Source organism: Paramisgurnus dabryanus, chromosome 6, assembly GCF_030506205.2.
Source record: "Paramisgurnus dabryanus chromosome 6, PD_genome_1.1, whole genome shotgun sequence".
In the NCBI taxonomy this organism is placed as follows: Eukaryota; Metazoa; Chordata; class Actinopteri; order Cypriniformes; family Cobitidae; genus Paramisgurnus; species Paramisgurnus dabryanus.
In genome coordinates, this window is record NC_133342.1 from 9565709 (window position 1) to 9578477 (window position 12769).

At 38.4% G+C, this 12769-nt stretch overlaps 1 protein-coding gene across 2 annotated transcripts in view; it reads right to left on the reverse strand.

Annotated features, from left to right (window-relative positions):
- Nucleotides 1–12769, reverse strand: part of gpc5c (glypican 5c) — a 166770-nt gene that overhangs the window by 28998 nt on the left and 125003 nt on the right. For both annotated transcript variants that reach the window (XM_065262065.2, XM_065262064.2), the window contains one exon: nt 4763–4895. In XM_065262065.2, the coding sequence (XP_065118137.1) occupies nt 4763–4895 (133 nt within the window). The remainder of the gene's footprint in view (nt 1–4762; nt 4896–12769) is intronic.

Genomic DNA, 12769 nt, shown 5'->3' on the forward strand with positions numbered 1-12769 from the left:
GTTAAACATGTTATTATGTGTCTGTGTCTGTTCACCACCATGTAAAACTATTAAGCACTGTATGTAAACAGCCAATGACAAAAAGAGAGAAAAGATAAGTTGGCGTTGTCTTGCAAAAGTGCTAATGTAGTTGCTACCAAAAGCAGACTGACCTAAATAAGAAAAAAAAATAATATCTCAATTATTTCTCCTAGATATTAATAAGATTAAATGGAGACCAAATGGAAACTTTTGCTTAAGTCTGCTGTGTCTCCGATATTTCCTGACATAAAGAATTAAAAATCTCACAAATGTCTCCATTAGAGTTTCAAAGGAGATCTCAACAACATGTTAACCCGGGTTCAGATTTGCCAAGTCTACAATCAAATTAATATTATTGATGATTTTAACATGAATAAAAATCCAATCACAAATCCAGATTACTTTACATATATATTGAAAACTCCTCTACTATTAAAGGGCACCTATTATGCAAAATCCACTGTCATATGGTTTTTGGAAATAAATGTGTGCGGCCAATGTGAGAACACAACCACCCTACAATAAAAAAACACCCACATCTTTTTAAAACCAAAGGATTCTCATTAGACATGCTGTTTTGATTCTCTTGTTAATGTGACATCACACAAACGCCCCACCCACGGCCACTGACTGACAGTCCTGCATTGCTATGGTTTCCACCATTACTATGTACGCTGTCCGCCATATCTTAATAAAGTAGTTAGATACTGTTGTCTCAGAATCTAATCAGATCTAATTTACTTGAAAGCACTCATTGTCTCTTTTGATAAGGAGTGAGGAGCTGCAGCTCATTTGCATTTAAAGGTACAGACACTAAAACAATGTGTTTCTGCTTCCACCAACTTAGGGACATTTTGAGCATGCTATAATAAATTATCTTGTTTTTTTTTTAACTAAAACCTTACAGACACATTTTAGGCACACCTGAGACTTAAATTACATCTTGCAAACATAGGCATAATAGGTGCCCTTTGATGCATTTTAACACTTACTTGTTTCTATTTGTATTTCTCCAAAGCACTTTTATAAGAAACATCTGAGACAAAGTTGATACTTAAATGAGAAAACTAAGAACGTAAATCTCCTGAGCTATAAAAGTGCAAACTAGGGATCCATTGAAAGGAATATTCTTGGCAAATGCCAAATAAAAAGAAAAACTCAGCCGAATACCAAACCATCAAACTTTTTTTTAATTTTCCTAATTATTTTTCCAATTTTCTCCCAATCGAAGTTACATTTTCAGAATGTCCTTTTTACTATATTTATTTCACATTATTTAATTTTTTTTTTTTTGAACATTCCAGCAGTCATTATAAGTCCTTTTTACACTGAGTCACTTCTCGGATCAGATAGCTATCTGACATTTGACCACATTAATGAGTCTTGGCTAAACGGATATTAATCGCATCTTTTATTCCCGCTCAAATGCAAATAACCTAACTATTACTATGCCTAAAGAAACTTGCAACAATGCTTATATAACACTGTATGTTGAGCATTGGAAATGACAGAGGAAAAAGCGCTTAACAAAGCGGTCTAACAAAAAGCTTATTATAAATAAATGTGTTTGTGATTGTAGGACTTTACTGTTTTAGGAAGTTTTTATTACATACTGCTGATGCTCTTCGTCGTCCTATGACATGAGATGAAGAGCTAAAGTCTCTCGTTCTCCATGCTTGTGCATTCAGCAGATACCCAGGATCACTGACGTGTCTTTCTCATACATTTACATTTTCATTTAGTCATTTAGCAGACGCTTTTGTCCAAAGCGACTTACAAGTGAGGTAAACAATAGAAGCAATTATGGCAACATAAGAACAGCAATACATAAGTGCACTGGAAATAGTCTCATCAAGTCCAACACAATATACATAGCCAATGGTATGTTAGTATTTTTTTTTTTTTAGATAAAGAGGAAGGTAAATAGAGAAAGAGATAAAGAGAAGGGTAACTAAATAAAGATAGTAAATCTGTAATTAGGAAGTTAGGTAATGATGGAAGAGATGGGTTTTTAGCCGAGTCTTAAAGACAGCTACAGTGTCAGCTGATCGTGTCACGACCGGCAGATCATTCCACAGTTGTGGGACAGTTCCTGAGAAGGTATGCGTTAGCGTTTTCTTCCCTTTTTGAGATGGTACCACAAGTCTTCGCTCGGTGGCAGAGCGCAGTGATCGAGAGGGTACATAAGGCTCTATAAGCAAGCGAAGGTAAGGGGGTGCTGACCCAGTGATGGTTTTAAAGGCCAGGAGCAGAGCCTTAAATTTGATGCGAGCTGCTATAGGAAGCCAGTGTAACTTGACAAGGATAGGAGTGACGTGCGTCCTCTTTGGCTCATTGAAGACCACTCTTACCGCTGCGTTATGAATCATCTGTAGGGGTTTGGTCGTGCAGGCTGGAAGTCCTGCCAGTAGCGCATTGCAGTAGTCCAGCCTGGACAGGACAAGAGCTTGGACCAGGACCTGCGTAGCATGCTCATCTAGGAAAGGTCTTCCTAATATTGTAGAGGATGAATCTACAAGAGTGAGCGGTGCTAGCAACATGCTCCGTGAAGCTAAGCCGATCATCAATGACCACTCCCAGGTTTTTGGCCGTCTTGGAAGGCGTGATGGTCGAGGAACCTAGCTGAATGGAGAAGTTGTGCTGAATCTTTGGTTCAGATGATATGACAAGCAGTTCTGTCTTCGCAAGGTTAAGCTGGAGATGGTGATCCTTCATCCAGAGTGAGATGTCCCTCAGGCATGCCGAGATGCGGGCAGAAACCGTAGGATCATCAGGGTGGAACAACAAGTGGAGTTGAGTGTCGTCTGCATAGCAGTGGTAGGAAAAGCTATGTTTCCGAATGACAGAGCCCAGGGATGTCATGTATATCGAAAAGAGCAGCGGTCCAGGCACAGAGCCTTGAGGGACCCCGGTATCAAGACGTTGGGGTTCGGAGACGTCACCTCTCCAGGATACCCGAAATGACCTATCAGAGAGGTACAACTTGAACCATAGAAGCGCTGTGTCAGTGACACCCATAGACATGAGAGTCGACAGGAGGATGCGGTGATTGACCGTGTCAAAAGCTGCAGATAGATCCAGTAAGATCAGCACAGATGATTTGGAGGCTGCCCTTGCCTGCCTTAGGGCCTCAATGACTGAGAGCAGCGCAGTCTCAGTGGAGTGACCACTTTTGAATCCAGACTGATTGCTATCCAGGAGGTTATTTTGTGTGAAGAAAGTGGAGAGCTGGTTGAACACAATGCGTTCAAGAGTCTTGGAAATGAAGGGAAGAAGAGAAACGGGTCTCTAGCATAGCAGGTAGCATGTAGTTCTCTAGCATAGCAGGATTGAGAGTGGGTTTCTTCAGCAACGGGGTTATCCGGGCCTCTTTAAATGCTACAGGGAAGGTGCCAGTGGAAACGTTGCATGGTGTTCAGGATGTCTTGATTTTAAATAATTAATGAAACTTGTATTGCTGTATGTTTTCGCATCCTCTTCTGACACTTTAAAATGCTTTCACCAACATGTTTCCTGCTTTTGCGTGTCTCTCACTATGCGCTGGTTACTATCTGATCAGGTCATCAAAGACCTCATTGTTCGGTAAAATTTATTTTGCGTTTTCACTTGTTCCGCCGAACACCAAAATTTAGTTTTTTGCTATTTTCGGACAAATAATTTTTAGTTGCTGAACATTTGGTGCATCCCTAGTGCAAACTTAAATTAATAAGCTTTCCTCTGAGCGATCATTTAAAAACAGTGTCTTTGCAAAGCCTGCATTACATTCTGATTAATTCACACAACAATCTGCTCATATCAATCTGAGGCTTAGTTTCATGGGATTAGATGAGGAAGATAGAAGTTACTGAATGTTTCCCATTGTATATTACTGTAAAAGTACGGTAGGTACATCAAACTCATTTGATAATACTAAAGAAACGTATAAAGCCCATAATGTTTTGTTGCACCCGCCGGTGTTGTAAAAATAATCACTAGTTCAAACAAGTTGCTCATAGACTCTTGCCACAGGTCAGACAAACACAAACTCCTGCCCTATTGTCAAATCCCAGGCGAAGAAGTGATTCTTTATGGTCAGCATACTATAAACGGCTCATCGTTGGCTCATCGTAAACACATTTTAACTAATTTTCACGTTTTACATGTAATGCTTATTTTGGATGTCCGAATAAAGATATAATCACTGCTATAAACTATATGTGTTGCTTGATGGATGGACATTATTCTTCAAATCTTTTCTTCTAACTTTTGCTCTCATTGACCTTGTCTTTTGTTTTTCCAGCCGGTGATAAAGTGTCCTCCTGTACCCCACCCTCTTGATGTGTAGCACCCTGAAGCTGTAACCGCAGATAAAGGTAAATGGGTGCGGGAAACAAAATGGCTGCCAGAGGGCCCAGCGGGGTGATTTTGCAGACAAGTTAAGATCAGGTTTCAGAGTAATAGAAAAATACTAGTCAGGTCCACTGTAAAAAGTTGGGTTACGCATTACAAAAGAGCAGAAAAATGTTGATGATGAAATGAGATAAAGCACTGCAGCACCTGTGGATGACACACAATCTCTCTGAACCCCTCAAGTGGTCTCTGTGATGAACATTTGCCAGACATAACAAAGGCAAGCCCTAAAATCCAAACTCCTACCATCAATAAGCAAAGCTAAGAGACCTCAAGCTTCATGAGAAAACATTTCCTACACAAAAGTTCCTTACGTACGTCTATAAATTGGACTGTATGCGTGTGTACTCACTGGGTGTGGACGCTGTGTTTCCAGAGCTCTCACAACCGTCCTCATCATCACAGTCTCCACTGGTCTCCATAGTACTGCCGGTCTCATCCCAGGACGGACCCTGTCCCACACGGGGCATCACCTCCTGAATCTCCTATAGAGAAAAACACAACCCAACAACATAAAACTCGTATTGATGTATCTAATTAAACAACTAAAGATTCAATCAATCCACTAACAGTGAATAATCAGGGCTGACAGCAATGAGCTGCTGGAACAAACAAATGAGAGTTTGGTGATAAAAATAAATCACAGGTCAGCTTTATTGATTGTACTTCTCGGTCCAAATAGGTTCGTCAATGAGCAAGTGTAATTCCCAAACTACTTTAGTTGAGTTTTTAGGCTTTCCAAAATTACGGTTTGCAAACTCCTGGTGGTTCACAAGGGGAATTGCAGGGGGTTCGTGAGTTGATGTTTATTTATAATTATAATAAATAATTATATATATAATAATATAATATAATAAAATATCATAATTAATAAATTGTAAATAAATAACTTTAAATCTGAATAACACACTAAACATATATACATACATACATACATACATACATACATATATATATATATATATATATATATATATATATATATATATATATATATATATATATATATATATATATTGTTTAATCCGAAAGTCAAGTGACCATTATACAACACTACAATTTATCAGAAAAATGAGAACTCATGCAAAATAAATAAATAGAATAGACAGATGTTTATGTACCATTAAATGAAAATAGTCAGATGAAGATCATATACAAGTAATAAAAACAATACATAAAATACAATACATTTTATACTGATAAAGCTTTAAAACATAATTTGAAAATAGAAATGCAAATGTGTTATTTAAATTATTGAAATATTTACTTAAAATCTCAAGGTCAAGTGGGTTCGGTTGACAAAAAAAATGGAAAACTCCTGAGCACTACTAAAAACATTTTTTTTCAATAGTTACACATGAAAATGTAGTCAAATGATGTATGTTTGTATATATTTAGCATATTTGAAACTCTGACATACCACAAATCTCTTTGTGAGAAAACAATGTGAAAAGGTTTTTGTAGATGGATAAAATTCATAGACCCTTCAATGTGATTAAATGTGACGCTGCACCACAAAACCAGTCATAATGGTCAATATTTGACACATCTTAATGCTGAATAAATAAGCTTTCTATTGATTAATTGTTTGTTTGTATAGGACAACTTTTGTTAATACTAATAATAAATACAGTTTTTATATATTTATGGTAGGAAATTTACAAAATATCTTCATGGAACATGATCTTCACTTAATATCCTAATTATTTTTGGCATAAAAAGGCAATAATTTTGACCCATACAATGAATTATTGGCTATTGCCACAAATATATCCATGCTACGAAGGACTAGTTTTGCGGTCCAGGGTCACAAATAGTATCCTTGTTTTTATCTGATGTATGTGTACACTGTAAAAATAAAACTATAAAACAACAGCCCTATGTAAAGCATTCTGGGAACCAGAAATCCTCATAAACCTTTTTCTTTTTTTCCCGTCAGATTTTGGTTCCCAGAATGCTATGCATGAGATTTATTCTGTAAAGATAAAGATTTGTTCATGTTTAATGTTTATATAATGTTGAACAAACTGTTGCCAGTAAGTAACACTACTGTAAGTTACTGGCAAACAGAAATTGATCTCAAAGGTCATCCTGAGGAGTTAAACTGAATAAGCATTTTTATACCCAAATGTAAGTCGACACATTCAGCTTCTCAAGCGTAACATCCAACCACTAAATAGATTTTTCTATTAAAGGGGGGGTTTAATGGTATTTCAAGCATTCTGACTTATTAACACAGTTATAGAGTTGTTTCCTCATGCTAAACGTAGGCAAAGTGTCAAAAATGCAGTTGGGCGTGTTTCAGAGTATTTCTGTGCCGAATGCACTTCGCCAGGGTTCGTACAAGTTTCGGCTAATTTTTTTCGATTACGGTTCTAACTGACGTTTCAGGGGTTTTCGATACGTATCACTTCTTTATATGGGCTTCCGCCGGAAAACTTCCCCCGGAAAACCCCGCCCAGCCGTCAGTCAGCGGGAGACGCTAGAGCTTGCTAACAGCTTATCACGCCACTCAGCTTTGTTTAATTTCAAAAGTCAACAATGGCACAACAAGAAGTGTGTTTTTGGATGTAAGGAGAAGACATCCAGCCTTATGGAAACAATGGATATAGTTTATTATCCGGATTAGCAGCGGAGTTTTGCGTGTGTGTGTTTGATGCGGTGGATTTTCATGACGAGTTACACGCGGTAAGTAAGACTTCTGTCTTATGTTTGAAATAGGCGCGTGTGTATATTATATAAATGACACGAACATGTAGTGAATCATAAGTTAAAACAGTGTTGTATAGTGTTGCATGACTCGTACTCGCTCCTCCCGTGTTATAACTCCTCCTTCTTCATTTTTTCGTACGTTATCGGAAAGATTCGGTAAAGCTAATCTTTCTTTTATGAATCTGATTAAACTAAAGACTCTTCAGAGATATAAAGGATGTCATACTACTCCATAGGTACTCCAGATTAATATCAGAAATGCAGAAACAGCGTGTGTTACGTGAGCTTTAAGGACTTACTGAAATCGGGCATCTGAATGCAATAATAAAGTGCTTTCGTATTTTTCTGTCTTTCTTGCAGTAAATATGTGGATAACAACAATTATATTTTAGCATTAGAAAAACTACTGTCACTAAAGAGTTTACACATACCGCTGAATTAACCAGCACAAAAAAAACAAACACATCATTTTGATAATCAGCAATACTGTTACTGTAGTTTAACACAACTGTGACACAAACCTTACATTGGGTGCTGGACTAATATGTTTGTTAAGCATTGTACTGTACTGTATGTGTATATATGTAGCATTTCACCTCACAAAGCATATAGTTAATGGTAACTGTAAACATCATCAGCAGTCGAGTGATGGTAAAGGTCCTCTGAAGTATCTAGCATGATACTGAAAGATAACCAGAAGGTTAAAGCACATGTGTGGTCAGATCTATGAAGACAGGGAATGTGACATTTCTAAATCAAGCTCTGAAGACATTCAGCGCTGGGACCGGGCCAGAACTGCTTTGGATAAACTAGTTTAGCATAGCACAAGATATTTTAAACCATACACACATACACTAAGGTACAGATTATTCGACTAAAAGTCTATAATCCTACCGGGTATCTGTGATTTTTTGGTCTTTCAATCTAGACGTGTAAAAAAATGTAAACTTGCATCTATGCATTTGGCAGATACTTTAATACAAACAGCAAAACAACACTCATATAACAGTAGCAGTTGATTTGTGTGACTATAGCATCTAATGGACAGCGTACAACTCTCGGAGGATGGAAACTATGGTAATGCAAGACTGTAAGTGGGCGGGGCTTTATCAATGTGACCTCACATTGATAAAAGAATCAAAACTGCATGTTTAGTGAGACTACTTTGGTTTAATGAGGGGTTTTGGGGGGTGGTTGTTTTCACACACTGCCAACACACATTATGTCCAAACACCTTGTAAAAGTGGACTTTGCATAATAGGTGCCCTTTCATAAATGTTTAAATTTGGGTGAAACGCTCAGCTCGTCAATGTCACTTCTCACTCAGTCATCCAATCACAGTGATGGAGGAATGGGACAAATATCACAACCAACCAACTGGCGCATTGTTTAACGAGTGATAAACAAAGCAGAAGTATCACAGCAATCAAAGCACTCAGCTGAATAAAAGCTGGTAAGCGCCTACAGTTGGCGTCTGCCTGGTGTTTTCCTTTAGATTTCTAGCTGTACAAAGTAGTCAAATCCACTGTCATATCATTTCACTCCAGATATCCCATTTAGTTCAGTAATGGACTTTCAGCATAATAAGACGAAGCATTTGATTTTAATCTACCTCTACCTGGAGGAGTAAATGTCACAACACACTCCTATATGCAGTTCTTTAGAAGTCGCTTGGCACAAAAGTGCCCGGCGGGGAAATAAATGTCAATGTAAAGGTTGAACTTAGATGGCCTTTTAACCTTTGAGTCAGCACAATCAGAAGACGTCCGATTTCACAAACTGACCGTGACTTTTCACCCCATGCCCGAGGCTTATAAGTCAGCTCTACAGAGACATGATGCTATAGATAAATATAGGAGGTCGGCCGGGACAGACAGATAAATATACACTGTAGCTGATATCCATTGACAGAAATGACAACAGCATCATACACATGGCTGATCCCACACTGCTGGGGTTGCTAACTCTGTCCTGACGACGCACAAGAACGTCTTTTGAAAACAGACACATGCAGATTGACGCAAACACGGCTGACCTGTATCTTCCATTGGCACTTACAGCATGCGACTGCAGACAACGTTTCAACATTGTTTGGAGTGTCCGTGTGTGCATTTGCATTTGTCTCTTGGCCTGATATGGAAGTGCTGATTTCCTTATTTGTAGACCGTTTCAGTTTTTTCCTGGAGATAATTTAATACTACATGACTCTTGCAATATTAGACGCCTGATCATGTTGCAAGTGCAACAAAGATCATAGTCAGTGTGTAATATATCACGTCTTGTGTGAACCCAAATCATTTCTATTTAAAATGCTTGAACTGAATGCATACCCATTAGTTGAGCATGTCAATTGCTGGCTAAATGTCATTGTGTCTCTATGTGAAACTCTCAGTCATGTGTAAAGATGCTTTTCTGGATCCTGATCTCACACCTATTTCTGTCACCTAATTTATTAGCAGACACGCAGAACGCAGAGATCTTTGCATTATAACATACTCTACCACACTATCAATAGACATTATAACAAGTCACACAGCCTGGTAACAATATAACTGACACAAACACATGCTCAACCCGGCTTCATTGTAACTTAATATAACAAAATGCAAACCAGGATCTGATCGTTTGTTTTTGAAAAAACACAGTAAATATTTAAAACTCAAAAAGAACAAGCTGTTAACTTCTCAAAGTCAGTCTTCCTGCACTGCAAGTTTATATTGCTTACAGACATTTATTAAAGCATCGGCCAAATGCATTAATGTCATTTAAAGTCCCCATGAAATTAAAACAGACAATTTAATTTTTTAATAAAATATTGCAATTTTTTAATAAACTTGAATCAAAATCTGAAAATGTACTTCTGCCCTCTTGTGGCAATCCTTCTCTGATGATGTCAGCTAGATGGTTGGGCGGAGCATTTGTTAACCCGCCCCCTCCAACTGTCAACCCTGCCCTCTTCAACATCCATCAACCCAACCCCCTTCAACTGTTGTTAACTGCGCCCCTCCAACAAAATAAACTTGAATCAAAATCTGAAAATGCACTTTTGCCCTCTTGTGGTTTTGCCCTCTGATGACGTCAGCTAGACAGCTTGGGCGGAGCATCCGTTAACCCCAGCCCCTCCAACTTGCCAGGCGACCTCAGAAGAAACAAACTCGCGAAGGTCGCGAGAACACAGAACGCATTTGTGAGAATTGAGATATGTGCGATCTAACTGTTGGTCACCTGACCTCTGCCATTGTTTTGCCGCAATGACTTCTGGGGCGTTACACGATTTCAGCGCGCAAGTCTGCACTCGATGCATCCTAGATATCAAGAACAGATCCGGGTTTTTCATGCATCCTCTGTACTTGCGTTCTTGAGAATTGGAATTGAAGTTCGACAGTTAATGATGATGTAGAGCGAGAACACGAGGACGCAAGATCACTGAAGAATGCATATTGAGAAACAGCAGTTGTTCTGCCCTCTTGTGGAGATCGTTCTCTGATGACGTCAGCTAGAAAGCTTAGGGCGGAGCATCCGTTAACCACGCCCCCTTCAACTATCATTAACCCCGCCCCCTCTAACAAAATAAATGAATCAAAATCTAAAATTTTTGTTCTGCCCTCTTGTGGCGATCCTTCTCTGTTGACGTCAGCTAGACCAGTGGTTCCCAAACTTTTTCAGCGTGCGGCCCCTCTTGTGTACAGTGCATTTTTTCGCAGCCCCCGGAAGAAAATTTATGACAAAAACAAAATGATATATTTTAATTAAACAAAACATATTAAAGTATACCTAGTAGTGCTGTTGGTTAGTTGGCTTATTATTTTTAGGTTTAATTACACAGAGTTCATGATAAATGAATGTATTTTATAAAATGTCATAAAACTGGGGCCCCCTGGCACGATCTCGCGGCCCCCCAGGGGGCCCCGGCCCCCAGTTTGAAAACCACTGAGCTAGAATGCTTGGGCGGAGCATCTGTTAACCCCACCCCCTCTAAATGTCATTAACCCCACCCCCTCTAACAAAAAAAATTAAAATAAAATAAAAAAAATGTGTTCTGCCCTCTCGCAGAGATCCTTCTCTGATGACGTCAGCTAGACAGCTTGGTTGGGATCATCTGTTAATCCCGCCCCTTCCAACCGTCAGTCTGCTGTGAATTATATTTCTGGATAAACACACCTGCTTTTCTATATCCAAACAATTCAGTGGAAAACACAAACCGCTATTTTCCTCATTTGATATTCCGTTCACTCTGAAATATACAGACTAAAAGTTAAGCGCAACTTCCGGTTTAAAGGAACTTTAATGTAAATAAGTGCAAATTGGTCATGCATCATAGATGCATTAGTTAAACATAAACATTACAATACAGTGTTCCTCTCCAATCCACCTACAATATAAAAATCGTCACTTAAATAGTAATTTACTTAAGCACACATTGGCCATATTTTCAGCTAGTCAGTACACAGATATGCATCCCTTAAATCATCCTGATTCCTCAAACAATTTATGATAAATCAGTGACCAGATCTAGTTTGGCCACACAACGCACATGGCTAACAGTTATATTTGTTACATAGCAACTATCTGTTACTGTTTATATTTCATGCCCTAAAAAGAGACATTGTTCTGACACAAAATTACCGGAAATGCACGTACTTCAAAACTAAATATTTACACAGTTTATTTCAACAGATCTAAAAAAACAACAAACTCTCACAGGACCTATTAGGGTTAGGCCATAAGTGCCAAAGGTTTAAAACTTGGCCAGAACAGTAGAGAACGGTGCAAAATGGGTCAGAAGAAACATGACATATTCTTTCCTCTTGCTGACACACACACACACACACACACACACACACACACACACACACACACACACACACACACACACACACACACACACACACACACACACACACACACACACACAGAACACCACTGTAAATGCACTGTACAATTCAACAAAAAAGATCAGACTTTTATCACAGCCAGTCTAGACATCTATTTAAGATGGTCTCCAAAAAGAGAATGGACAGCCTTTGGGTAAATATAACAAAACTAATTTTACAGAAAGATGAACACGCCACTGAAATGTTTAGAAATTAAATGTACTGTAGAGATTTATAAAACGGTTAATTTCTGTCCTTGATTCCAATTGGTCAATAGCTGTGGTTTATTTACGCCAATACACAGCTATGACCCGCTGAACTCAATTCTGTGCATCACCGCGCAGCACCCTAAACAATGTAAACATATATGAAACATTTTGTTCCTCAGGGACCATTTTATCCAGCGGAAGAAAGGCTTTTAATGATTCTGGGAACCAAAATATGAAGGGAAAACTGCAAAATGTTGATGAGGATTTCTGGTTCCCAGAATGGTTATTTTAGCTTTATTCTATAAGATAAAACTTGTTAATGTTTAATGTTCATTTATTTTTGAAGAAACTGTTGCCATCAATTGACATGCATTTAAAGAGCACCTATTTCATTGCTTAAAACAAGGTTATTTACGATTAGACGATCACTCACGTCAGCGTTAACTTGTGCATATCGTAAACGTACTAATACACACCAAAGGAAATGTAAAATTGTGAATCGGATGATAGGTGCTCTTTAAATCTACAGTGAGTTACTGGTAACAGCTGCATAACTACAGCAAA